This window comes from Felis catus, chromosome E1, assembly GCF_018350175.1.
Source record: "Felis catus isolate Fca126 chromosome E1, F.catus_Fca126_mat1.0, whole genome shotgun sequence".
NCBI lineage: Eukaryota > Metazoa > Chordata > Mammalia > Carnivora > Felidae > Felis > Felis catus.
The window spans coordinates 22338529-22365994 of record NC_058381.1 but is presented as its reverse complement, the minus strand read 5'-3'; the positions used below and the strand labels follow the sequence as shown (position 1 = coordinate 22365994).

The 27466-nt window shown below is 58.4% G+C and overlaps 1 protein-coding gene across 1 annotated transcript; it reads right to left on the bottom strand.

Moving 5' to 3' along the window:
- Nucleotides 1-856: 856 nt before the first annotated feature.
- TMEM132E (transmembrane protein 132E) lies at nt 857-27421 on the bottom strand. The gene is made up of 10 exons (XM_023244516.2): nt 27189-27421; nt 26576-26635; nt 12494-13540; nt 10901-11047; nt 10432-10624; nt 9483-9626; nt 6980-7185; nt 5117-5405; nt 4006-4197; nt 857-3018 (listed from the first exon to the last, which is right to left on the bottom strand). The coding sequence occupies exons 1-10, from the start codon at nt 27419-27421 to the stop codon at nt 1963-1965; spliced, it is 3567 nt and encodes a 1188-aa protein (XP_023100284.2). The 3' UTR covers nt 857-1962.
- Between the last annotated feature and the right edge of the window lie 45 nt (nt 27422-27466).

The window sequence follows — 27466 nt, the reverse complement described above, 5'->3', positions numbered from 1 at the left end:
GGCCACCATGATCTGTTGAGCAGAAGACTGAGGAAAGCAGGCTTCCTTCCATGGTGGACAACAGCATGTTGGGCACTGGTGCCAATGCAGCCCTGGTTCTGAGCCAGGAGGGAGGTCCGGGCCTCCTCCCTGGTCCCTTCTGGAACAGATGTTGGTGGCTGTAGTCACCCGTCCAGAGCGCTGCAGGCTGGCCAGGCAGCCTTGGCTGGGCTCTTGCTCTGGCCAGGTCCCCTGTGCCTCTCGGGGCCGGGGCTGCTGCTAGTTCCTGGGGAGCAGTGCCCCAGGGCCGTCGGAGGCCGTGTGCTCACCCAACAGCCCTCGCTCTCTCCTGCCTACAGCTTGGACATGGAGACCCCGCCCCAGGCTTTCCTCATCAATCCATGCAGAAGAGAGGCCTCCCTGGGAGGTGGTGATGGTGACAGTGACAGGGAGGGACCGTCTCTGGGAGGTGGACTACAGGTGGAGAGGGAATCCAGAAGCAGCTCAGGTGTGCACACCAACCTGTTCTCACCCCTCTCCTTACTTTTCTGTGCCCCCTCACTCCCCAAGCCTTTTCTCCGGAGCCGAGGCCCTGAGGCTTGCCCTACCCTCCCGAGGCAACCTTGGCATTTCCTAGGGGAGCTACCTCTCTGTAAGGGCACATTTCTGGGCCAGCAAATCCTTCACACTGGACGTGGGCACCCCCTTCGGCAAGACAGAGCCCGAAGGGATATGGATGTTGGAAGAAGGGGCAGCCGGGTTCAGCCGGGCGTCGATCTCTGTCATTTAGTGTGTCCACAGTGCGCATGTGTGTGTGTGTGTGTGTGTGTGTGTGTGCACGCACGCACAAGGACCAGACGCAGAGCCAGCCACCATGCGCCTTCTGTTCTCCGGGAGCTGCTGCCCCGCCCCAGTCTGGTCACCCCCATTTATTTAAGAAAATCCGACACAGTGGTGGGTAGAACCCAAGAGAGAAGTGGCTGTGGGCTGGGAAGGGTAAGGGAGACGCCCGGCTCCCCGCTGCCTTTGCCCATCCCGAGGTCCTCCACAGCATCCCCTGGTGCCCCCTCCCCCTCCCACCGGTTCCGTTCCCTGGGGGGATGGGTGGCTGCCCCTGCAGAGAGGGAGGAGTGGTCAGCAGAGCGAGAGGGGCGGCTAAGGCGTAGTGTTGACCTTGCTGTGGGCTTAGCAGGGGGACCGGGCCTCCCGGGGACTGCTCAGACCACAGTGCTGGGGTGTGGCTTGCTCAGGGCCGGCCCAGGGCTCCTCCCCCTCTAGGCTCCGCCCACAGCCGGTGGGGATAGAGGAGGGAGTCCTGAGATCTCAGGAAGGTGCCTGGCTTGGTCCCAGACCCCTCTGTAGGGTCAGCTCCCAGGTCCTGGGAAGGGACTGGAGGGGGGGGGGGCACCCGGAAGCCAGCAGATGCTACAAGTGTCTCCCCCATCCCCCACATGTTTTGTCCACAGCAAGATCCTCCGCAGGGCGGGCAGCCGCCGTCTCCCCACCCTGCAGGACAGAAATCCCTGAATATTGGTTTGAGAAAAGTCTTTGTGCAGCTTGTGACACAAGACCCCCCCAAAGCTCCCCCACACAGGGGGAAGACAGGGGACGTGGGGGGGCAGGGGCGGGGCACAGTGTGGGCCCACCTCACCCCAAGCTTGGCCTCCATGCCTCACTTTTGGGGCAGGGGGTTGTCTAAGATGGGAGGAGGTTTGGAAAGAGTCGAACAAGGATTGCTTTCCTCCTAGCAAGCTCCTGAGGAAGGAGCCCTCCGCCTTCGGTGGCACAATTGGGTATGGTGCGAGGTGGCGGCGGGGAAGGCCCAGCTGGGGCAGGCGGCCGCCCAGCACAGAGCAAAGCTGCAGGGACAGGGAGTACGACATCCGCTTCGGCCCGCCTGCGTCAGTGTGAGCAGGGGTCCCGGTCGCGTCCCACACAGAGCCCACCCCCCCCCCCCCGGGGGGAGGGGGCGGGACGGCGCCTCTACGCCATATCTTTGATTCTGCGCATGTAATTGTGCAGGTCTGGGGGCGCGGTGGGCCGCGTGGTGCCCGCCACATCCGGGCAGCCCCAACCCAGGTCCTCTTCGTCCTCCTCGTCCTCTTCGCCGGCGGGCACCGAGTCATAGGCCAGCTCCTCCGTGGGCAGCGTGGCGAAGGTGGTGAACTTGACCCGCTTGCGCTTGGAGGTGGGCGAGCTGGCGGGGTCCTCGGCCTGGTCCCGGGCCGAGCCGCCCGACGAGCCGTCGCCCCGCCCGTGCACCTGGCTCTGCACGCTGGTCTGTGAGCTGCCGCTGCTGTGGTGGTCGCCGTGGCAGCAGGCGGGCACGGTCTCCAGCGGGTTGCCCGCAGGCGGCGACAGCTCCGCCTGCCCCCGCAGCGGCTGCCCGTTGCCCAGGAACACCCAGTGGTGAGAGTGGTCCATGCTGGTCTGGCCCTCGGGCGGGATGCGCTTGTGCCGGTAGCGCAGCACGAAGACGATGCAGTTGATGAGGAAGACGAGGATGGCGAGGCAGAAGACGCCCAGCAGCGCGTACATGCCGATCTCCAGGTCCGTGAGCCCGCGCGGCATCTGCAGGAAGCCGGTGGGCAGCGGCAGGAAGTCTTCTGTGGGCGGCACCGCGGGGCTGGCGGTGCCCGGGCCCGGGGCCTCGGCTGGGGGCAGCGCGGTGCCCGGTGGGCCGGCTCCCCGGGCCTCGTCCTCGCCCCCGCCGGGGCCCGGCTGGCTGGGCCCTGGGTAGTCGTACGTGGGGTCCTCCTCGTCCCGCCCAAAGTGCACCCGCAGGCCCACGGGGGTCGTGGCCAGCACACTCTTGCGCTTGGTTTTCTGGCAGCTCTCAGCGATGGTGAGCTCTGCACGAAGCAGTTCCCCTGCCCCCTCGGCCTGGGCCACCACCAGCGGGAAGGCCCGGTCCTGGGTCACCGTGGCCACCCGCTCATCCAGGCTGTTCACCAGCAGCCCGTAGTCCCGGGGGCTGTACAGGGAGAGTGGGGCTGTGGTGCCATCGCTGTAGGAGAGCCAGAGGCTCAGGAGGGCTTCCTGGAAGAGGAGGAGGAGGAGGAGGAGGAGGAGAAGGGGACAGGAGTCAGAGAGCTAGTCCTGGCTGGCTTCACTGGGAGATACCGAGCAGATGCTGAGCTTTATGAGGACAGGGACTGGGGTACTCTGCCTCCCTGCTGTAACTCCCAGCACTGGAACTGTGCCTGACGAGTGGCAGGTGCTTAGGGAGAATTGTTGGAGGAGCAGGAAGTCTTCCTCTGGAGGTTGTGGGGAGCATCAAGGGCTCAATATGGCCTCATACGGCCCTGAGAATTTCCTCGCCCACTTTATCCTTCGCCCCTCGATGGGCTGAACGTATGCTCTGCCTTGGGTCTACCTCAAGTCCCTTTTGCTGCAGGAGCAACCCCATATCTCCACGCCTGACCTTGGGATCATCCCCATGAGACACGTGGACATTGAGAACACACACCCCACCCCACCCTTGTCCTCCGTTAAAACATTTTGAGCAGTGCCCCTCCTGCAGATGAGGAAGCGGGGCCCAGGGAGAAGGGATTGGCCTGGGGTCATGGAGCAGGTTAGGGGCAGGGGACCCTTGGCCCGGTGCTCAACACCAGCCTTCTGGCTCCCTGTGCTCCTGACTGTCACCTTTGTACCTCTGTCCTGTAGCCTATGCCCTGGTGGATCTGCCGGGGGGGGGGGGAGGGGTGGCTGTAACTGGGGCTCCAGAGATGGCTGAGGGTAATTCCTGGGGGCGGAGGCACAGGTGACGGGGCTTCTCTGAGAATCTGGGAGGGGGAACCCTCAGCAGGAGCATCTCTGGTGGCAGATGCAAGAAGCGGGACCTTGGCCAGACTCCCGGTGCAGATGGCAGAGGAATGGGGTGGGCCGGGTGTGTAGGGCACAAAGGGCAGACAGATCTTCCATTCCAGCCCTAACTTGGGGACTCAAGGCCCCAGGGAAAACTGGAGTTTCCTTCTTCCTTCCACACCCCAAGCCCCCAGATTGGCCGGCTGGGCATCCAGTTACCTGCTTGAGGAAGCTGAGGGTCTGCTGGGCGGCCGTGGTGGCCAGGATGGTGTGGCTGCTCCCCGGGCTGGGCCGCAGGGAGAGGGCAAGGCTGGCCACCACCTGGGCCTGCAGCTGTGTGATGCTGACCTTCTCCTCCGTCACTGTTAGCAGCGTCTCCCCAAGCACAGACTCCGTCAGCGGGGACACCACCTGAGGCAGAGTGGGGCAGGGATGGGCGAAGGCCAGGAGAGCACCCCCCCCCAATTCCCAGCCTGGGAAGAAAAGCCAGTGCTGCAAGAGAGGCCCACCCCTGGGGGCAAGCTGGGGGGCAAGAATCTTGGGCTCTGCCTTAGGGCTGCAACTGGAAACCAGGGTCCAGAGGCCAAGTGAGAGTCAGGGGCTCGCCAGAGCCAGGCAGGAACACGGATGAGACAGGTGGGCAGATTTTAAGGTCAACAACAGCCCCCCACAGCGATAAATAGCCATTGATGTTTGGCCTCGATGTCAGAGAGACAAAGGGGGAAGGTAGGGACCTTGGCAAACAGAACTCACGCTCATGTCAAGGAGGCACCAGTACCGACCAGCTGATGATTGCCAGGTGGGAATGTGGGCCTGGTATTTTGTAAAACCAGAAATCTAGATTTTGAAAAATGAGAAACCTCCCAAGATTTCAACACTGGATCCACTGCTTTACAGATAAATCACGTCTGTGGGCAGATCCTAGCCCAGGGGCCATTATTCACAACCTCTTAGATGGATGGTTTCTGCCCAGGCACCCCGCTGTAGGAGGGTCAGAGTTGAATTCCTAAGGTCCCCGAATTCCCCTTCCTGGGCCCTCTCCTCTGCTGCCTCTCCGCATCCACACCTGCTCTCAGGGAACACGCCGAGCGATCTACACGGGTGGGTAAAGGTTGATAGGGCTTGCAGGGAGAGCCTTCACCAAGGGGGCAGTGAAGGAACTCACCTCTGGTGGTGGTGGGGGGGTGGGCAAGAGCGGGGTGAGGGGAAGAGAGTGTGTTTTGGGGGCCGGATGGGGTGGACCCCAGAGGCCCTAGAGATCCCGTCCCGGGAACGTCTGTGTTCTCTGCCCGCAGATCCACAGAGCTGCTGGCCTTGGCCTTGTGCCTACCTTGAAGGGCGTGGTGCCTGGCTCCAGGCCCGCCAGCGTGCTGCTGTCCACCATGCGTGCCACGCGGGGGTCGCCCACCCGCATAAAGTCGCTGACCAGGTCGGTGACCTCCACCAGCCAGTCCGGGCCCAGCATGGTGACCACCTGGTCGGTGCCCTCGGATGATGTCGTGTGGAACTGGGTGAACACCTGCAGAGTGGCGTGCTGGTACTGCAGGGTGCAGCCGCGGCTGGCGCTCTGCCTACGCTCCTCTTCCTCCTCGTCTTCGTCCTCGCTCTCCCGGGCCGACCTGGGGGGGCGGGGCACAGGGGGGTCACTCCTCACCCTTGCGCTGTGGGTGGGAGCCGTGCAAAGGGGCAAGCCCCCTCCCTGCCCGGTTCCTTCTGTCTCTGACAAGCTTGGAGCCCGGACTCCCCAGCCTTTCCTCTCCTAGAAAGGCACCTCCTTGACCCTCCCTTGTGCCTCCCGGCCTCTGCTGGGCATGCCCGGGAGAAGCTGATGTCAAATCCTGACAAGTGCCGTGTCTCTCTCTCTCTCTCTCTCTCTCTCTCTCTCTCTCTCTCGGCGCCAGGCATGCGCCTGGCCCTGTTCTCAGCTCTAAACTGGAGCGAAGGCAGCCCTTGTTACAGACTGCCAGAACGCTCGGCCAGATTGTATCCTTACAGCCGTGCGGCAAGCAGATGAACTCGGAGGTTTAGCTGGTGTGATTTCGATTTCCAAGCAGCCTGTGGAATGTGCGGCCTGGTTCCCCTTGCTGCTCATCATGAAACTTGAGAGCAGAGAGGTGAGCCGAGGGAGGCGCTAGTAAGCAAAAGGGCGCCAGGACTTGAGGATTTGGGAAGTTCAGCCTATCCAGATTGCCTAAGAGGCTAAAACCAGGAAATTCACTGTCAGGGAAGCGTGCTCTGGAGAGAGAGCAGAGGGCGTGGCTCGTGCTTTGCTACTGCTCTGGACGCATCCAGCAACCAGAATATCCCTTCACACAGGTCTCTTGTGCCCGTGTTAATGAATCCTCACAACCATTCTATGAGGTAAGTGTTAACGTGCCCGTTTTGTGGACGAAGAAACGGGGGCACAGAGAGGTTATGTAAGTAGTCCAAGGTGGCCCAGCTAGTAAACAGCAGACAGGATTTAAACCCAGCCTGTCTGGCTGCAGAGTTCACTCCCTTGTCATGACTCAAAGCAGCACCTGGTGGGGGGTGGGGGGTGCAGGGCAGGGGCTGGTTCCCCTGCAGAAGGCCCCCTCCCAGACCTACTGGGTCAGAATCTGCATTGAACAGGCCCTCAGGGGATTCATGCGCACATTCAAATTTGAGAGGCTCCGATCCACCGGTCCACCGGACCTTGCTTTTCCCAATCTCTACAGAACTGAGCTGAGCCCAGCTCTCCCTTGGCTGCCTGCTTCTCCCCCAGCCCCTCCCCTCCCCTCTTAGCTGCCTGCCACTCTTTCTCTCTCTGCCCTGCTGGCTTTCCTCTCCAGCAGCAATGAGGGGTGAGTGGAGGACGTGCCCCAGAGAGGCATACCCAGAGTCACCTCTTCTAGGAAGCCTGCTTGGACTTCTCCTGGAGGAAGAGGTGGCTGTCTCCTTTAGTGACACTCGATTCCCTGCGCACAGGGCTTCCCGTGTCTACCATGTTCGTGGCGTGGCCGAGTCAGGCACTGGCCACACCCACCCCATGTCTCAAGCACCCATCAGTGCCTGGCACACAGGAAGCTGCTCAATAAAAGTTTGCTGATTGCATCACCGACCTGCAGACTGTATACACCTGGGGTCTTACACACATGCGTGGATCAGACTATGTGCCAGGGCTGTGTCCACCTGTGAGTATCCCGAGTGTCCACTGTGTGTGGAGGGGCTGTACCTCCGGTCGGGGAGGATAGGTACCCTCCAGCCCTTCACTTGGCTGAGGCGTGCGTCCGAGAGTTCGATGTGCAGGGGCAGCTTGGGGACCCAGACTGTCATTTCCAGGGGGGCGTTGAGGATGTCATAGCGGAAGGTCACCCTGGCGTTCATGGACCCGCGAGACTCTTTTCCACTCACAAACACGTAGTCACAGCTGCTGGATACCTGGGGAGGGGGAGGGAGGTTGGTTGGCCTGTCTTGCCCTACAGGGGGCATCCTGTGGGCTGGAGGGGAGGTGACGAATTTATTTGCTCCGGGAGACGTCAGCCTCTGGTGTCCCTGTTCCCACTGTTTCTCCACCGAGCATCATCTCTCAGTGGCTACTACGGGAGGTTTTTGCTCCCTGGCAAGGAGCCAGCGTGCCCGTGATTTTACACAGACCACCCCTCAGAGGAGCCTTCCGGCGGACGCCCCCCCCCCCCGCCCCCGGGGGCTGGCTCCCCTCCCCCGCATGACTGCCTGCGCTCTGGTGCAGGTGTCACTTGGTAGGACCCTCCACAGTGCAGAGGGGGCAGGGAGCCTGTCCTGAGCCCACAACTCCTCCACGGCCCATCTGGCCCTGTGGCCCCAGGAAAATGAGCCGCTGGTTAATTTCAGGTGCGGGGATTGCTCTAGCCCTGGGGTGGAGGTGGGGGACGGGGAGAGGAAAAATCAGGACAGACAGGTGGATGGTTGCCACCAGTGGGTGCAGCTCTTACGGATGCATGCCCACCAGGACACCGGCTTATACTCCTAGAGGTTCGCTGGGTGGGCACATGCCTGTTGAACACATCTTGGTGGACACCTGTGCCCACTCGCTGACACCTGTGCCGGTACTTCAGGGCAGATGTAGGTGGGTGTGCACGTCAAGTGTGCCCAGTATATACCCGGCACACGCAGCAGTGAATCTTGTGTGCAACGCATTTAAGTGTTCCTGCCGCTACAGGCCCCTGGGTGCCCACCCTCGTGTGCGAGGAGGGTCTAATCATGCGGCTTGCGGGCGTGGGACACTCTGGAGGCTCTGGTGGGGGCGGGGAGGGGGCCAGGGCTGTGGTTCATCTGTGATGAGCCCCTGGCTCGTCCCAAACTCTTGCCAGCTCCCTTAAGCATCTCAGATGGGGGGTGGTGGGACGTGGGACAGCAGCCCTGCCAGAAATGTTCATTTCCCACTTCAGAAGGCTGGCAAAGTCCATTCAGAGTGTTGGTCAACTCCATAAAGAACCTGAATGTATTTCATTGAGAACGGAAACAGATTCCACTTAGCATCTTTGCGAATTCCCCTTTGGTATCTAAGCCGTCAAGACTTTGTTCTGGTCCATTCTGTGGCCGGGGTCGGGGAGCGTGGGGGGGGGGGCAGGGGCAGGTGCTGGGTGACAGCCTTTGAGAGCAGGTCTATTTCTTCCTGACGCAGCCTGCCAGCACCGGGAAGCCCCAAGGGCCTGGGCAAGGCTTTTGCTCTGCAGGGGATGGGGCTGTGGTACCCAGCCATCTGCTCTGGCTGACTTTGAAGGGGGCATTCTTCCTGGGTGGGGAATGGGTGAAGTGAGGCTCCACCTCCCCAGACCTGGAGGGATCTGGGGCAGAATGTGGGGAGAGAGAGCGAGCACACTCCAGGCTAGCCCCAGTTAGCCAGAGGGAGAAGGACACCCACGGCCCACTCCTCCCGTTCTCCTTCACGCTGAGCTATTTACAGACACAGGGAACAGATTCTGTTGTCTGATCATCTGATTTTGGCACCTGCTGGAGGCTGGCCCAACAGCTCACCCACCACACAGATACTGGGGCTGCACCCTTGTGCATCATGGCCTGTGACACCATCCAAAACCAGGGGCGGGGGCAAATCTGGAGGCCCTCTTGGGGAGGTGGCAAATTGGGAGATTTGAGTCAGACCGATGTCCTGTTTGCTGGGTTTTGAGGACCGGGGGCCCAGAGTGGGTCTCTGGGGAGGAGCTCTAGCTGGGGCGGGGGGGCTTCAGGAGTTGGAGGACTTGGGGGCGTGTGCCCTGAGAGAGTCCTTCCTTACATGACCTTCACCCCTGGACTAACTCGCATGCTTCTGGGGCTTCCTCCCAGAGCTGAAGCTTCTCCATTCGGTCACCAGCATCTGGGTTCAGGGCGTGTCCCTGAGGGGTAGGCTCCCTCCCTACCCCCGCTGCCTTCCCTGATGGCTGTCATGGGCAAGGGCTCAATAATCACTTGCTGGATTGGATTGAGCTCAGGCTGTCAACGCTGCCTTCTCCCCTCTGCCTGCCAAATGGCCTCTTTCAAATTCCTGCAGGAAGCCCTCTAGGATAGCAGTCCCCAGGGCTTTTCCTCACCCCCCTCAGGCTAGACGTGGGATGCGAAGCTATTCTCCCCCACCCCCATTTCTCCTCCACTTGCCTACCAAGGGAGCTGCCTGGGATGTGAATCCCCACTGGCTTGGGGCTCCACTCCCCCTGAAGGTCTGAGGCCCTTGGGGGGCCCATCTCCAGGACGCCCACCTTGATGATGTCCTCATTGTCAGACTCGCATTCCACCAGGGCAGAGACATCTAGGACAAGTCCAGTCACCTCGATGGCGATGACCTTGACAGGGATGGCCACCGTCCTGCCCGTCAGGATAGCCGTATTGATGATCTCCGTGTCCTGCAGGGAGGGTGGGGCCCTGATGAGCTGGGGGTGCTTATGGTGGTCATCTGCTCTCCCACGACAGGCCAGCCAAGGCCCAGGCTCCCGGAGCCCCTGCTCCTCAGATGCGCGTCCTTCCCCTGGGGACACCAGCACGCATGTGCAGAGAGGGGCCTCTGCCCAGTCTCACTTGCCTTCTCAGGTGCTCTGCTCACCTGGCCTCCTGCCACAGCCTTCAGGAGGCCACTGTGCCACCAGGAGACAACCCTTCGCCAGTCCCCCACCATCTTCTCTCAACATCTGACATGCTTCTCAGCGTCACATCCAACACATTTGCTGACAATTCCAGGTGCCCTCAGGCTGGCCCAGTGACTCCAGCCTTACCACCCATGGCACCCCCAAGTCCATTGCTCCTTAGAACAAACTACTCACGTTCCCATCACCGCACCTTTGCCCACACGATCCTCAGCCTCGAGCACCCTCCTCATCTCTGGTTATATAAGCCCTTCCTTCCAGGTTCAACTGCATGGCCGCCTCCTCCAGGAAGCCTCTCCCGAGTGCCCTCTCCATGGGTGACTTCTCCCACCTCTGTCCCCGCGAGCCTCTGCTGTCCTGCTCCAGCACCAGGCACAGAGCACTGCCTGCCTCCAGTGAGCGCGCGCACACACATGCACACACCTTTACTCACAGGCACGCACTTGGCTGCAGGCTCACACGGACATGCGTTGATCTATACACACGCTCAGCTGTGCACGTGCCTGTCACACACATGTGCCCGTGACAGACGTGTGCGTCCACTGGCCCAGTCACCTGCCCCGCTCACCATGGCTAGGGGCAGGATGGCTTGTACATCCCGCTGGATGACCGTCAACTCGGTGACCGCCCGCTCCAGGTCAGGCAGGGGGCTGCGGCCGCGGTAGTCAATGTGCCACATGATCCTCCTCTTGACCGACTGGCTGGTAAAGTTCTCCATCTCAAAGTCCAGCTGCAAGATCTCCAGGGGCCCCTGGCCTTCCCTGCAGCGGGGAGGAAGGAAGCAGAGCCAGGGAGGAAGAGCTGGGAGCAGCTTGGGATGAGGACCCCGATGAGGACCCCCGCCCTCCTTGGCATCCTGCCTCCTGGAGCTTTCTGAGCCTTTTCCAGCTACCTGAGGTGCCCCAACCCGGACCCCAGAGCCCCCACAATCTGAGCCCCAGCCCTTCTGTTGGTCTGGCTTCCTCCATCAAGAACTCCCCCACCCCTCCCAGGTGCTATCCTGCAAAGAGGTGGGCAGAGGCACCACCTCAGCTTACCAGGGGGGCAGGGGTGTGCCCTGCGCCCAGGCCACATCCACAGTGGCTGTTGAGTGCTTTGCCCCAGTCAGCAGCTCCGAGGTCACATGCCATTGACCACTCCGTGACTTGGTGCCCAGAAGGGTCACACCCTTCTTGGCCTTCACCCTGGGACAAAGTGGGAGGGAGAAGAGCGAGAGGGTCAGCCTAGGGCCCGATGGCTGCCCACCTGGCCACCCCCACCCCCCAGGCTGGGGCTGGGAGTAGGGGGAGCAGGTGAGTACATTACCCTGAGTCCTAGACTTCATGCTTGAGATGAACTTGGGGAATCTGGTATCATGTGGCTGAAAATGCTGACCTTCAGTGGAGGCTACAATCGCTTCTACCCCATCTCTCTGCCAAGTTTTACCAAACCTCTACTTGCATACCTTAGTGACAGGGAACTCACTACTGTGCACATCCCATTCCATTCTCAGAAAGCCCTTAAGGATTGGAAACCCCATTCCTATACTTAGTCATGGGTTCTGCTGGGGCAGGAGAGAACAATCCTCCTTCGTCTCAATTGTAACAGTTCTTCAGACAGCCGGAGGGGAGCAGGTGTTCCCCGAGTCTTTCTTTTCTCCAGGCCTAAAATCTCTAGCTCCTCCAATTGTTACTTTTTGCCACGGGTTCAGGTCACCGTCCTCTGGACACTGCACACATAAGGTGTAGCGCCCTGTACTAAATACAACACTTCAGCTATGCTCCGATTCATACTGGCTAAAGCAGAATGGTGATCACCTCCCTAATTCTACATGTTTACCCCTATTAATGTAGCTCAAGACCTGTGATGACTGATTTAACTCATATTCACATTCACGTATCAATCATTGAATCAGGTCTCATCCCTTCCAGGAAGATCTGAACTTTAAGGTGGTACACTCAGGAGAGAGGGTAATACTTAACTCAAAGAAGTTGGAGGCTAACAGCAATGTTGTGGGTCCTATGCATAGTGCCTGGGGTGGGGGGAATATTTTGGTGGGGCCTTTGCTACATTCTCAGAATCATTCAACATGGTTTAAATTCCATTCTGTTTTGTGAGGATGTGATATGGCTTAAGGTATTTCTGAATTTGTGGATTGTATCCTGTTCAGGGTACAGAAAAGGCTGGGACTCCTGAAAATTTTTCTCTTAATTCCAAGATTGGGCAAATGTCCTGACACAGGGACACACTACTGCTCATTTCTGACTCCCAGCCAACTGGCTGCTGTCTGATCTCCATTTCTTCTCTTTGCCTTTGGTCTCCTCAGCTGCAAAATGGGTACACCGTTTTAAGTTACACCAGCTAAGGCCTAAGGGCCCTTCCAACCCCATTCTATGATTCTTGATACCTATGCTTGTGAAAACGAACATTTCTCCTTCCCCATGTCTGTGAGCTACGGAGGTAGGGCAGAAATTTTTGTTGTCACCGGGCAGATGAGAACACTGAGGCTCAAATAAGTAAGGTGCCTTCCTGAAGTAGCTCAAGTGAGAAATGGAAGAAGTCGGATTAGGGTGCTGGCTCACCCCTGCAAGCGGCCAGGTATGCATTTGACCTTGGGATGCAGGCGGACCCTCCCCCCACATGCCCCCTACCTGAGTGTGAAATGCTCCACGCTGGGGCTGGAGGGAGAGGAGGAGTTGGGGGCCAGGTAGAGGAGGACGCTGAGCACCTCGCCAGGCTTGAGGGGCCGATCAGGCAGGCGGATCATCAGGTTGCTGTCTAGCCTGTGCTCCTGCAGGGTCCTCCTGGGGGGCGGGCGGAACAGGCTGATGCTCCCGATGCGCAGCAGGGGGTGCTGGGTGGGGCTCTCTGCGCGGGCGCCTGCCCCGGGCCCGGGCCCCCGACGGGCGCCCCCGCAGCCCCCAGACGCGTCCGGGGCGTGGAGGGTGTAGTAGAGCTCAGCCTGCTGACTCTCCCCGGCCGCCTCGGGTTCCAGCCCATCCGGGGACTTGCGGCGGGCGGCGGGCGGCGCGGCGGGGGCTGGGGGCCCGAACCAGGCCAGGGGCAGCTCCGCCCGCACCAGGCAGGTGGCCAGGCCCCCGCTGAGGCGGCAGGAGCTCTTGACCTCCCGCGCGTCCCTGAAGGCGTGCAGGCGGACGCACGGCAGCCGCTCAGTGACGCCGAAGTCGTCCCAGTCGCGGCCGGCCACGTAGAACAGCACCTGGGCCTCGGGCTGCGAGGCCGGCACGCGGGCGCGGACGATGAAGGCCCGCACCTTCCAGTTGACCGTCAGGCGCTCGGGGATGTCCAGGGTGCTGGAAGGCTGCAGCAGCTCCCGGGCCACCACCTGGCTGGTGCTGAAGGGCCCCAGGGAGACGTTGAGGACGGGCAGCTCCTTGGTCTGGAACACCACGAAGGGCTCGGAGCGCTGCAGGGAGCCGTTGGCCACCGCAGGTGGCGGGGGCCGCGCGTCCCGCAGGAAGAAGGCCAGCCGCGTCCGCGACAGGCGGTAGCTGACCGGCAGCACCGGGCCGGCCTGCGGGCCGGGTGGGCTGGGGCTGGCCGGGTGCGAGCGGCCCGAGGCTGGGGACAGACAGGGGAAAGAGCCCAGAGGGGTGAGCAGAGGCTGTGCTGGCACGGCAGGGCACCCCAGCCTCCCACCCCGCAGCGGGCGTCCGTGCCAAGCGCGCCCCCCTGTGCTGCTGTGTTAACCTTCCGCTCACCGTTGCCTGGTTTCTTTTGCTGCAGCGTGCACGTAAACCGGACACTAGCGCAAAGCCCTGTGAGGCTTTAAAGAGGGTTTATCCCCCCACATCCTCATCTGTAAAATGAGGATGAAATTGCTTTCTGCCTCCAGGTGCGGTTGCTGAAGACTTCCCGAGTAGTGTGTGCGGGTAAAGGGCCGAGAGCCGAGAGGGGGCCCCCAGAAAGCGCTCTTACCATTCCAACCTGCTCCACGGTGGCGCCACCGGCATTAGCTTATTTGATCCTCAGATGGATCCTCTGAGCTACACAGTCTACCATTTCCACGGATTCAATCGTGTTCTGTCAACAGCTTCTCTCTTTTGAGAGCTTATTCTCACATGTTACAGGTAAAGGTGCAGAATGCTTAAGCAACTTGCCGGAGCCACATGAGCCAAAGGGGCCAGCAGTAGGCTTCCAACCCAGGGCCACCTGACTCTCAAACCCAAGCCCTTTCCTGCTCCCTCTGCCTCAGATGGCGCAGGGCCCCCAGAGATCCCTTGTCTACCCCCCCCCCCCCGCACGCCCTCTCCCCATGCACTGTATACACAGGGAATGTGACCCCACTCTCCCAAACCCAACTCAAGCCTTGGGTCTGCCATCTCTGGTCCCCTCCCCACATCCCAGCAGGACCCTGCCAAAAGCAATTCTACCTCTTGACTCTGTGAGGTGTCCTGAGCTGCCCCCTGTCCTCCATCCCCAGAACCCTGCCTTGATCCCGCTGCTATGACAACATAACACCGCCTGACTGGGTCTCCCCTCTCCCTCTAACCACCTCCCTGGCATCCCCTCCACAGCAGCAGAGAGATTTGTTTCTCCTGGACACAAATGAGACCTTGCTGGCCCCTCACCGCCAGCTCAATTCCCGTTGGACACTGTTCTGGAATAGGAAGGACCATGCTGTGGGGGTTTGAGGTTTGAGAAGCAGCTCTGGATCTTCTCATCGGCCCTGAGTGACTTTCCTCACCTTTAAAATCAAGTTAATAATAATAGTAATTGATAATAATAATAATACTGGCCTTAAAGGATGTTGTGCTGTCACTTGCTCTGTTTTCGAGAATCAAATAAGAAAGAACTCTATAAATTGTGCATCGCAATGCCAATGTCTGTAAGCATTTTTATAGACTCTTTCCCTTCTGCTTACAGGACAAAATCCAAACTCACTTTGGGCCTGAGTGTGGCATTCAGGGTCCTCTACTGTGGGGCTCCAGGCTCCCCTTTGCCCCAGGACTCCCCCTCCCAAACCCGCGCTGCCAGCATGACTGGACCATCTCTGCCTGTAGCACTTGCTGATTCTGCCCCATCTCCCCTCTTTGCTGATGCTGTGCCTTCTGCATCAAATTCTCCCCTTTCCTAACTGCACGCATCCACATCGGAATCCTCCTCCGAGGTCCAGCTCCAATGCCACCTCCTCCAGGAAGCCTTCCAAGGTATGACCTCAAATCCCTGGGACTCTCCTTCTCGGAGGGGACTTCGCATCCTGTCTTGTATGGAAGTTAGTTATCTAGGAGGCCGTGCACTGAGCAAGCCTCTGACAAATCATGCCTGATTTACGCGGAGTGATTTGCAGAGACCCGTGTCCCAAGGAAGAGCCTTCTAAGCAACGCTATAGTGGTTCCTTGCAGTTTATGCCCATTTATTATTTTGCCACCATCAATGAAACCTTGATAGTTCTACAGACCTTCACATCCAATTCCTCATAAAGGCAATGAACTAAAAATTCCCCGCTCTTGAGGCTCTGGTGCCTATGGCCTATTTTTTTTTTTTTTTTTAATCTGTGGTTTAATTTCCTCATTCAAAAAAAGAGGCATTTGGCTTGGGGCAGGGCATAGGCCCGTGCGGCAGGCAGCCCATGCTTTAATCACCAGACTGCTCCTCCCATTCCCCGGAGAACTCTGCTCCCAGGCCACCTTCCCCACTAGATGCTCTGAACCCTGCAAGGTATGCTGGCTGCAGTGGCGGGGCAGACAGCTAGGTCCAAGACGAGGACAGGAAGATGTCTGGAGAGATGGGAAGAGCCTTCCTGGCTGCAGTCCCTGCCCCACAGTTACCCCTGGAGTCTCTGAGATGCTGTCCTTGCCATCAGGGGGAGGCTGGTCCAAGTGACACATGTTGGAGTCCAGGGGAACAGCCCGAGCCAGAGCTCAGAAACCAACCAAACTGCTTTGGAAGCGGCAGGAAGCAGGCAAACAAAGAATCCAGGACTCAGGTGCAAGGTTCTCCCCGTGACACTCATGGGCAAGATACTTCCCTTGGTTCCCATATCTAAAATTGAGATGGTGACATCAGCCCCTTCACGAGGATGTGGAGAGTGGCTAAAAGGCCAAGGGAGAGGAGGAGAGGGGCACTGCTCCGTGTGGTGGGATGTCCAGGGCTTGTGGGCACTGGGCCGAGGCGGGGAGGGGCCACCGTGCTTGTCCCGCTGGGGTTGGGGAAGGGCAGCGGCCATAGCAGTAAGTGCTCAGCATCCGGGGTGGACAGGCTGGGGACACGGAACTCATAACCACTGACCCTGCCTTGCTTACTGTCCCCAGGAGATCCCAAAGGCTGCTAAGTAAGCACTTAGTTCCCTTTGACGACACTCTCATCGTCCCCACCCCACGGTTGGCCATCTGGACCCCTTGGAGGCACAGTGGGGGCAGGAGCCACCAGATGGGCAGAAGACTCAGAGGGGCACGGGGGAGGGGCCTGGAGGCCGTGTCCGCATGCACCCCTCTGCCCTCCATAGATTTTTGTGGAATGAGCGGAATTCTCAGAACCCGACGACTGGGACGCTCTGTGGGGTACAAGGGCCTCCTCCACGAGGCATCTGAGAGGCGACCGGATGGCCGCTGAGGGGGACGGTTCTCGGTGGCAGGCAGCAACCTTGCAGATAAAGAGTCTGGGTTTCTGAAAGGGGAAGCGACTTGTGCTAAGAAAACAGCTCGCTTTCAGAAAGGAGAGCCAGAAAAGACAGTATTAGGGTGGTGCAATTTTCGTATTTGTGTCATCGTGACACACGACACCCCCTCCAGTCACCACTGTGAGTCATTCTATCCTCTGAGGCCCTGAGGCCTCCTCTGTGGTGGAGGTGAGTGTTTCTGAGGCCCCAGCACTATAACCTCTGCTCTCCTGCCCACTTACTCTGGAGCATAAAGGAAGCTGCTTGATCTCTCTGGACCTCAGTTTCCCCAGGGAGGTGGGAGAGGCCCTGGAGGTGGTCTGGGGTGGGTGGGGGGCTGGAGGGGAGGAAGTGGAGGCCCGTGGAGCTGTCAGCAGACAGGTCAGGTTTTCTGGAAGGCTATCTGGGAAGGTGTGTGTGTGCCAATGTGCGCACTGGCCTGTTATCTCAGCATAAAGCAGGGCCTGGCCTTGGGAGGAAAGAGCTGCTGGCAGGCTCCCTGAATGACAACAGTCAGGGGAGGGGAGGATCTACACAGAACTGAGGTTGGTTGGGCCCAGAGGTGGGGGAGAGGTGCTGAAGGGGTGTGGCTGGGATGGACATGACAGCCTGGACCTCCCCCCCCCAACACAGGGGGGCTGATCTCACGGGCTGGCGCACATCCGCCCCTCAGGCCCCACATCAGGCACCCCACAGGGTTCTTCAGGCTTGGCTTTGAACCCTGGCCACTCTTTGCCCCTCACCCTCTCACTTGCTCCCCAGAGCATTGGCCTCCAGGCTCCCAACTCCTGCTCTTGTGTTTGGGCCCAGCTCACCCTGCGGACCACCCTTTGCACTGTGTTCCTGTCAGTGGCCTTGACTCTCCCCCGGAGCAGCAGCTAGGTTCCCTTCTGTGTAAACAGCTTTGGGCCTCCGGAGGCATTTGGGTGCAGCCCTGGGAGTCAGAGTACAAGCAGGGTAGGGGCAGAAAGAGAGGGAGACACAGAGTATAAAGCAGGCTCCAGGCTCTGAGCTCAGCACACAGCTCGACATGGGGCTTGAACTCACGAGCTGTGGGATCGTGACCTGAGCAGAAGTTGGACGCTCAACCGACTGAGCCGCCTTCTGATAGAGAGGGCTTCTCCACATCTTCTCGGGTGCATGATGGGTGTTAGGAGTTGAATTGTGACCCCCACCCCAATTCATACGTGGAAGACCTGACCTCCAGGACCTCAGAATGTGGCCATGTTTGGAGACAGGGTCTGCAAAGAGGTGATTCAGGTAAGATGAGGTCATCAGGATAAAACGAGGTCATCAATCCAATACGCCTGGCGTCCCAACAAGTAGGGAGATGAGGACACGGACACACAGAGTGAAGAGCACGTGAACACACAGGGAGAAGATGGCCCTTTGCAAGCCAAGGAGAGAGGCTGCAGGAGGAACCCACCCTGCTGCCACTCTGACCTTGCACTTCTGGCCTCCAGAACCGAGAAGCCAAAATCTGTTGTTTTAGCCATGCAGTCCGTGGTGCTTTGTTAGGGCCGCCCAAGCAGATGAACACATGGGGATTGGCTGTTTCTGCCCCCCAACAGCCTCAGTTTCCCCAGTCAGGAGTGGAGACACCATCCAGGGGAAGAAGCTGGGCGGGGATCATGCTGGTTTTGTGCTCAGGGATAATGATGGCGGCTGAGGCAGACCCAGCCTCTCCCTGAGACTAGACCCAGAGTGTGACCCTTCCCAACTCAGCTGAGCCAGCTCCTTCTTCCCACAGCCCCAGAAGGCACATACAGCTCTTTACAGCTTGGTAACGAAGAATGGGGTGTCTGTGGATGCAACAGGCCTGAACTCCCATCCTCCTCGAATCTTCTCCCCCCCACCCAGCTTCCCTGGGCACTGAATCTGCCCAGTCCCTTGGGGAGCACCGACCCGGGGCCACGTTGGGGTTATGCTCAGCTGGGATGGGATGTGGGGTCCCATCTTCTTTCCATGCCCGCCTCAGCTCTGCCTCCTCCTGAAGCACTCCCCCACGCCTCTCACTAGGACCCGTGGGTGCTGCTTTGCTCTGTCCAGCTCTGGGTCCGACTGATCTGGAGCTTGGCCCTGGTCTGGGTGTAACATGCAAATTACCATCGAACTGCTTCGTTAGTCACTTCAGTGAATGCTCCCCGCAGGCAGGACGCTGGCCTGCGCGCCCCTTCACCTGTGCAGAAGTCTCCCAAGCCACCCCCGACACCAGAAGGCACCTGCTTATTTTTGCTTTTGCTTTTCCAGCTCGATGGCGATACAGGCAGACACGGGGCCTGGACCAGCTTTGCGCAGCGCAAAGGGTGGCACTCAGGGGGTGCTTAACAAGTCTCAGTTCTACCCTCTTATGAGACTCCTGCGCAGGGCCAGTGGCTGGACAGAGGCCCTCCCCCCTCCTTATTTTTAAGTTTATAGGTTTATTTATTTTGAGAGACGGAGAGGGTATGAATGGGGGAGGGGCAGGAAGTCGGGGAGAATCTCAAGCAGGCACCAAGCTGCCAGCGCAGAGCCCGATGGCAGGGCTCGAACCCACAAAACTGTGAGATCATGACCTGAACTGAAATCAAGAGTCTGACGCTCAAATGACTGAGCCACCCAGGTGCCCCACAGAGGCTCTCCCTCTTCAACTCAGTCTGGCTTTTGTGGTCTGGGAGCACAGCAGGGGCCTCTGGCCACCCCCACAAAACCTTCCCACTTTCTCCCCAGACACACAGGCCAGCCTGCCACCCCCACGAACCTACTGAAAATATAAATTAATCTACACGGAGGCTACAGCCAGGCAGGCTGGGGATGGGGGTGCCTCTGGCCATTTCCCGGCTTCTAATCAAGATCAGATGCCTCCTGCTTCTACCTCTAATTGTCCCCAAATTAAAACTAATCGCTTGCAAATCAGAAAAAAAGATCGTCATTAGCTCTGGTGAGTTTGAGGCTGAGGGACACAGCAGGGTGTCCTAGCAGGGCCTGAGGGTGCTGGGCTGTGCTGGGAGCCGCTTGGTTACTCACCTGTGTGTGCACACACACACGCACACACACACAGGTGCCACACCAGATGTCAATGTTTGGGGAGCCTTTGGCACTTGCTCCTGAACTTGCCTGAATGTAAGAATCAGAGGAAGCAAGCAAAACAAAAGCAAACAGATTCTAGGGCTGGACTCAGGCTTAACACAATCGGAGTTTCCAGGGGAGAGACCTGATGATGTGTGTTTATCAAGCACCCCAGGCGCTGTTATCACAGAAGTTTGGAAAACATGGCGCCCAGCGGGAAAGGTTGGGAGACACTGAAGTGACTTGTATGACATAATTTGGTGATGCTGACAGTGGATGATGAAGTACCCAGAGCCTAGAACGGTGCCTGGCACATACAGGTGCCAAATCTGTGAAGAGATGAATGAATGAATGAATGAATGGGAGCAAGAGATATGGTTGCTGTAGGTGGTGAGGATCCTGGGGTCTATGTGTCCACTATCAAGAGGCCAGGGATGGGTTTGCACAGTGACCCCCCCCCCCAACAAGCTCAAACCTCCAAGCCCACAGCAGAGGTGTGAAACACCCCTGGCCCAGGAGAGCTGCAGGGGAGGAAGCTCCCCTCTGAGGGTGCCTGGAAGAGGGCTCTGGCCGGGAGGAGGGGTGCCCCGGTTCCAGTCCTGCTCTTCGTTGGCTAACGAGTAGCTCCCACCCGGGGCAAGCATGCCATTTCTGAGGACCCATTTCCCCATATCAGTAACACGGAGACTCAATCATCAACCCATATGCCAGGAACCATGGAGTGAGGTGCTGAAGTGGGAAAAACCTGTCTTGAGGAAGGTTTTTGGTTTTCATTTGTGGTCGTTTTCATTAGTGAGATCCAGTATTAGCAAGGGTTTTAAGAAACGGGGCATCTGCATGCCCTACTGTCGGAGGGTACTGTAGACAATTTTCTAGAACGCACTTTCAAGATACGTTTTAAAGGTTTTGGTGATGCTCATGCTCTTTGCCCCAGGAACTCCCCTTGGGGAATCTCGTCCATAGACATCGGCTCAGAGATTTATGTAAAAAGATACTCACTGCGATGTTACGTTTATAAGTAAAAAATATGAAACACCTAAGTGTCCAAAAGCAAGACATGGTTAAATAAAAGCAAATGCTTAAGAATGGATGTGTGCAAGCATTACAGATCAAGTTTTCAAAAAAATATTTACTCAGATGGGAAAATGCTCACAAAATAGTTTGAACTAAACAAAGAAGGGTGTAAAATTTTACAATTTTACCAATTTTACATAAAAAGATGTAGACACCGGGAGGAAATACATCAAAATGCTAATAGTGGTTATCTCTGGGGGGTGAGGATTACGGGTGATTGTTATTTTTTACTTTATGCTTTTATGTATTTTCCAGTTGTCTGCGATGAACATGTACTGCTTGTAAAATTAGAAAGAAAACAATAAATGTCATTAAAAAATGAAGGAAAGTGTTTGAAGCTATTCCAAGATTTTTTAAAAAAGGAAAATAAAAAAAAAAGAAAGAAAGAAAAGGAAGAAAGAACCTGTGTGGTTTGGGAGCCACACAAACTCACGTTCAAATCCCAGTTTTGACACTTCCTTAGCTGTGCGACCTTAGGCAAGTGACTTAACCTCTCTGAGCCTCGATTGCCACACCTGGGAAATGAGGATAATAGAACCTATTTCATAGGGTTGCCATGACTAAATAAACAAATTGCCTGGTGTAATTCCTGGCACAGAGTCAGTGTTCAGTGTTCAGTGTTTATTCATTTATTCACTCAACACGTATCGGTTATTTCATTGTGAGAAGGGAGAAGTGCTGGTCTGCTTTTCTCCAGCACTGGATGCATTGTTGAGCTCACAGCAGGCCCTCTGTCAATGTCTGTTGAGTTAAAAAGGACAAGTACAGAGATGACAGGCACATGAAGCACAGTGTCCCAAGGAGCTTGAAAGTGTCACTGAGGCTGAAAGGATTACTAGTTTTGGGGGCCCCTGGAATCCAACTCAGGAAGATCTGCCGGTGGCCTGCTGAATGAGCTGGGGTGGTTTCCTCCCCTCTCTGGACCTCATCAGGAAGAAGCGGACAGTCCCTGAGCTGCCTGCCACATGGGGACGTAGGGGTGGGCAGGGGCCATGTGTGCAGGGAGTCTTGTGGGTTCTAGGCCAGGCAGGGGTCAGCCGGATAAAGGAGAGGTGACAGCTGGGCCCGTGGGCCCCAAACAATGCCCTCCCGTATCCCCTAAGGCAGGGCCTCTATATACTGTTAAACAGTTTGGGTCTTGCACAAAGATGCTGGGCCCAGGGAGCCAGCAGGAAATTAAACCCAGCCCCGGCCTCTGCTCACCAAGCCCAGAGCCTGGTGCAGAAATGCTTCTGCCTTTTCCCTATGTGATGCCATCCGGGCTGGTCGATATAGGTATGTCCCCACCCAAGGCTGGGGCTGTGGTGAGCCACCTCTTTGAGGAGGAGCCCGGCGGAGAAATGGGTACCTCCCTGAGGTCTGGGTCCTGAGATGTCTGTCCCCACCCTGAGCCCCACTATCCCTCCCTCCCCAGCTTCGCTCTGCCTCTTCCCAAAGCAGTTCCCTCAAGGCGAGGCTGTCTCACCACGCACCTGGTGTGACAGCACTGAGGACCCCCATGGGCCTGTAGCCCTGGCTGGGCTGAGCGGAGCAGGAGCTCCAGGGAGAGGACCCGTGGCAAGCCAAGCCTCCAGTATCCCACAGCCCCGAGGAGGCTGCAAATCCTGGGGAGGCAGCCTCCCCATGCTGTCACACCCCCTGCCACACCGGGCTGGAACAAGCCGAGGGGAGGGACCAGTAGAAGGGGCACCTGTCCACTCCGCCCAAATTGCCTGCTGCCTGCGGCACTGATGATTGGCCAGTGCCAATCATCACTGATTGGCCAAGCGACCTGATTGGCCAGGTCGCTTCCTGCATCTACAGGAGAACTCCTGGTCCCTTAGCTGTAGCGATGGCAAGATCCCTACCCTGCATTTACAGATGAGGAAACTGAGGGTCAGGAAGGCTCCCCTCAGATTGGCTGTGCCATCAATCAGCTGTGTGAGCTTGGGCAAACGGCTTAGCATCCCTCTACCTCAGTTTCCTAAAGTGTCCAAGGGGGCGATAGTCTCTCTTTTGCTGGGCTGCTCTGAGAAGGAAATGCACGTGTTATAAGATGACCTATAAAGTACTTCACCCATGCCTGGTGCACAGTCAGCCTCTTTATTTAAAAAATTGTTTTTAATGTTTATTTATTTTTGAGAGAGGGAGAGACAGAGCGCGAGTGGGGGAAGGCAGAGAGAGAGAGGGAGACACAGAATCCGAAGCAGGCTCCAGGCTCTGAGCTGTCAGCACAGAGCCCAACACGGGGCTCGAACCCACAAGCCGTGAGATCATGACCCGAGCCGAAGTCGGAGGCTCAACCGACTGAGCCACCTAGGCGCCCCAACAGTCAGCCTCTTTAAATGTCAGCTATGGTTTGGCAGTCATTGTCCCCATCACCGAAGGGAACCCATACTGCCTCCTGAGCCAGGGCCCAGAGAGCCTCCGAAACCCAGTGACTGTTCCCCTTCCTCACTGTGTCCGAGCCTTCTGGTGCTTTGCACAGAGCCATGAACAAATGAACGGCCGGGGTGGGATGGGGGGTGGGGGGGCCCTGGGAGGTTGTGCGTGCTGATTCACAGCCATGCACGCCCGCACGCACGCGCACACACGCAGTCTGGGCCAGTCTCCCGCTTCCAGGCCCCCTGCTCCAGCCCTATCCCGGGCCGGCATCCTGACCTGGCCACTCTTGCTCCATGAGACCAGCGGCTGCCTGCCGCTCAGCTGTGACCGGTCATCTTTGAGAACAAGGGGAGAAATCAGATGCAGGCAGAAACAGAGGGGAGGAGGAGAGTATTGGTGAATGAGAGACAGTATCAAGCTCCGCTAACTTGGGGGCTGGGAGTGCTTCTCAGGGGCCCAAAGGAGGGCCAGGGCACCGGAAGTCCGGGTAGCCGTGCCCCCCAGGGAGCTGCTGTGGCCCCTGCGTGCTGGCACTGACCATCTATCCAGTCCTGCTCCTGGGCACCTGGCAGGGGACCTGAGGCCCAGGCAGGGAGGATACCCTGGGTGCACAGCAAGGCAGATGGGAGACCTGCTGGAGCCAGGGCTCTTGTTCCCCGGCTCCCTGCTGGTCCCAGGGGCACTATCTTGCTGGCCCCAGAGCCTTGCAGCCAGAGGGAAGCAATCCCAGGGCAAGACCAAGCCTGGTCCTGAGGGACTGGTTGAGCCAGGCTCACTCCCTTCCCTTCCAGCTTCTGCTCTCTCTGTGGGATGCTGTAAGCTACAGATGGCCCGGGGGTCCAGAGCCTTGGGGCCCATGAAGAGAGGGAGGGTGAGAAGCGTTAGCCCTAGAGAGGGTGATACAGACCTCTTGGGGGCAAGGACTTGAAGATGTGGGACGGTAACCTTGGGCTGGAGGAGCCTGAGCCCAGAGACAGGGTTCCTGGGCTGGGGGAGCCCAGGAGAGGAGGGACAGAAGCCCGGCCCCTTCCAGATGCCCAGTGTCCCAGGCCCCCCTCCCAGTGCCTGCTCTGTGAGCCTGCCCTTATGAGTCGTGAGTGTGTGTCTGTCTGTTAGTCTGTCTGCATCTGTGATCCCAGGATGGGGACCAGAGGCTCAGACAGGCTTGTGAGGACAAGGAGGCCTTGTATTTCCAGGCAAGCATCTCTCACCCCTGGGGAACAGCTCTTTTATTGACTTCTGAAAAGCTGGAAGGGACCCCGTCCTCACCTCTGCCCCCTGCAACAACTATCAGGGCGAGTGAAACCCTCAGTCTGCCCAGCTGTAATGGGTCTGATGTGAGGTCTCTTTTGTGGTGGAAAGGGCTGAGCGGGGGTGGGGGGTGGGGTCCAGGGTGGAGGAAGAGGGGTTGGGGGTTCATATGTGGCCAGGTCTGGTTTCCACTGGTGGCTGTGGGGCTCAGAACAAAAGGAAGCTGCTGGAAGAGCCCCTGGTTGCTGGTGAACTAATGGACAGTCTTCAGCAGCCGCTGCCCCTCCCCACCTCGGGCCACATGAGGCGGATGGCTCCCTGCTTGGCCATTCCTGTGGGGGTCCCCACCTTCACACCCAGAACCCTAAGCCCCTAACCCCCCAAACACTCCTGTTTCTGGGATTTCAGGAAGACCCTAAGTGCATGGGGGATAGGGCAATAGAGTCATACTGCTGTGCTCATGGGAGGGGGCTTTTGGAGATCAAGCCCTGCTCTACCGGTCCAGTCCTCCAGCCTCGGGCAGGGAAGAGGGGAGAACAGCTGCAAGGAGGGCCCCTCCAAGGGAGCAGGCCTGAAGGAGGCGGGACCCCCAGGAGGTCACAGCCTCCACTAGAACTGTCCCCGCCTGGGGCCTAGAAACCCAGGCTTGACCTACTCTGCTGACCTTCCCGACCCAGCTTCTGGTTCAGGCTCCCAGGAGGGCAAGGGGAGGGGGAGAGCAAACATGAGGCAAGGATGAGGGAACTGGGCCGGGGGGGGGGGGGGGGTTGGTGTTGAGAAAAGGAGAGAGGAAGCTAGAGTCAGGAGAGCGGGGGGAGGTAGAGGAAGAGGACAGAAAGAAAGAAACAAGGAAAGGGAGGGAGGAAAACCTCAGCCTGGCGGGTGCCCAGGGGGATGGAGGGGTAAGGAGGTGGGCCGAGGGCAGGGGTGGGGCAGCCTGGCACTGGAGCACGCTGGGCAGCCGGGCCTGGGAGCTGCAGCAGGAACCGCGGGGGAGGGGCTGCTCTCTGAGTTTCACTAAATGACTAGTGGGCATTATCCTAATTATAGCGGAGCAAGCTGAGCCTTCCCACTGGCGCAGCCGCCCCGCATCTCCTAATAAACAATTAGCTGCAAACAACAGAAAGAGAGAGAGAGAGAGAGAATGTGTGTGTGTGTGTGTGTGTGCCTGCCCGTGGGGGTGGGGGTGGGGTTTGGAGCTGGGCCTTGGGAAGGGAGGCTCTGGGGACAGCTGGGGAACCACCTCACCCCTGCAGCCCAGCCCAGCCCAGTCTGGGGGTCAGGGCTGCAGTGAACAGAGTGGCGCCAAAGGGCCGAGCAAGCCCGTGGGGGGCCCAGCTCATATTTAGAGGCTGCCTACGGACCGCAGGCACTAGGCTAGACTCCTGTCCCCACGATAACTCCAGGAAATAAATAACATCCCTATTTCTGCCTATGAGGGAACCAAAGCTCAGAGACGCTAAGAGGCTTGCCCAAGGCCACACAGCTGGGGTGAGGCTCCTTCAGGCCTCCTGATTTCCCTAGCCCTGGGCTCACTTCCTGGGAGCAATGGAAGCAGGAGACCTGGCATGCTGGACCAACTGAGCTGTGTTTCCAGAACAGCTCCGGCGGCTGGCGCTATTACGAACACAGGACTTTTCGGCCCGTCCACAGCCCAGGTCTCACGTTCTGACAACGGTCCGAGAGGTGGGCCTTCCTCTGAGCCCATTTTAACTGAGGCCTAGAGACAGGAGGGTATCTGTCCAAGATCTCAGGGGTTCTGTGGCAGAGCAGAGTTTGGAACTCAGACTCGTGACCCCTGGGACAGGTCAGCAGGGTGGCGGTAGGGGGGGTGGTCTGCTGGGGCTGCACAGCCAAAGCCCCATCTGGGGAGTTTCCAGCTGGGGAAGAGAGAGCCACCCAGGAAGGAGGAGAGCGCACTCCAAGCTGGTCTGGGCATCCGGACCTGGAGGAGGAGCCCATGATTGTCCTTCGGCATTGAGCCTTGCCTTGGTCTTCCTGACTCACTAACAAGCTGTCTAGTGTCTTCACTAGAGAGTCTTCTGTGGCCCCCAGCTTGGGGCCTTGGGAACTGGGTAGCTGGGGAGGGAGGCCCCTTCTTGAGCTGGCCCCTGGGCTGGAACATGTGTGTGTGAGGGCAAGTTTGGGGACCAGGGCATTGCCCCCTGCAAGGAGTGACCTGGGCCTGCAGAATGAGTAGTGCGACCAATCTGATACTGACAGTCCCCACCCCCCCCCCCCCCCCCCCATCCTGGGCAAAACACAGTTGGTCACTTTAAGAAGGAGGCTAACCATCCTTTCTCTGTCTGCCCCACAGGGTTGTCAAAGGGCGTTAAAAAGAACTAGGAAGTGTCCCGCAGGGTGACTGTAGGACCTGGGCTGGTTTCCTGGGGGTGGAGGTGGGGAGCCCTGGATGATGAGATCCTCCTGCCAGCTGGGAAGAGAGCAGAGGGTCAGCGTCACAACCTTGGATTCAAGCCACTTACTCTTTGAGCCTCAGCTCCCTCACCCACGAAATGGGGCCAAGGAAACCCACCTCTATACGGGTGTTATAAAGAACAGGTGTGGACATCCCTACTGAGTGCTCTCACGGACTCTGGCTCACGGGTGTCCCCCTTCGGCCCCATAGAGCCTTCCGGATCTGCTCTGCCCTACCCTAACTGCCCCTTGAAGCCTAGGCCCTCTTGTGCCTGGTTTCTCTTGGCACCACAATGATTGATGGTCAGTCATCTACCTGATGCGCCATGAGCGTTTCTGATCCAGGGCTGGGGTCTTCCAGACTCTGATTGTAACCACCCACTTTACGGATGAGAAGACTGAGGTTTGGAGAACACAGACACCCTGCTCCTCCTCCTCCGCTCTGCCTCACTGCAACCCATTCCTCCTCCTTATGGGATGCTTTCTTTCCTCCTCCCGGTCCCACATCCCCACGAGTGTTTCACTCCCACAGTGCCCCGGTCGTGGGTCCTTACTTGCTCTCGAGTCACCTCCTTCCACTCCCCAGCCCACACACCTGGGTCTGGGCCACTCCAGCCATGCCCTCTGCCTCTGTGCCTTTGCACATGCTGTTCCCTATGCCTGTGGTGCTGTTCCCCACACGCTCCGCCTGGTGGGTGCTCCTTGACCTTTGACTCCTCCCAAGGGTCACCTCCTCGATGATGCCCTCCTTGACTGCCCCCAAGACCGGGTTAGGCACTTCTGAGCTGCTCGCATTCACCATTCCGCATTTTTCTCTGTACAGGTTTTGCTTCCTCTTAGACCGAAG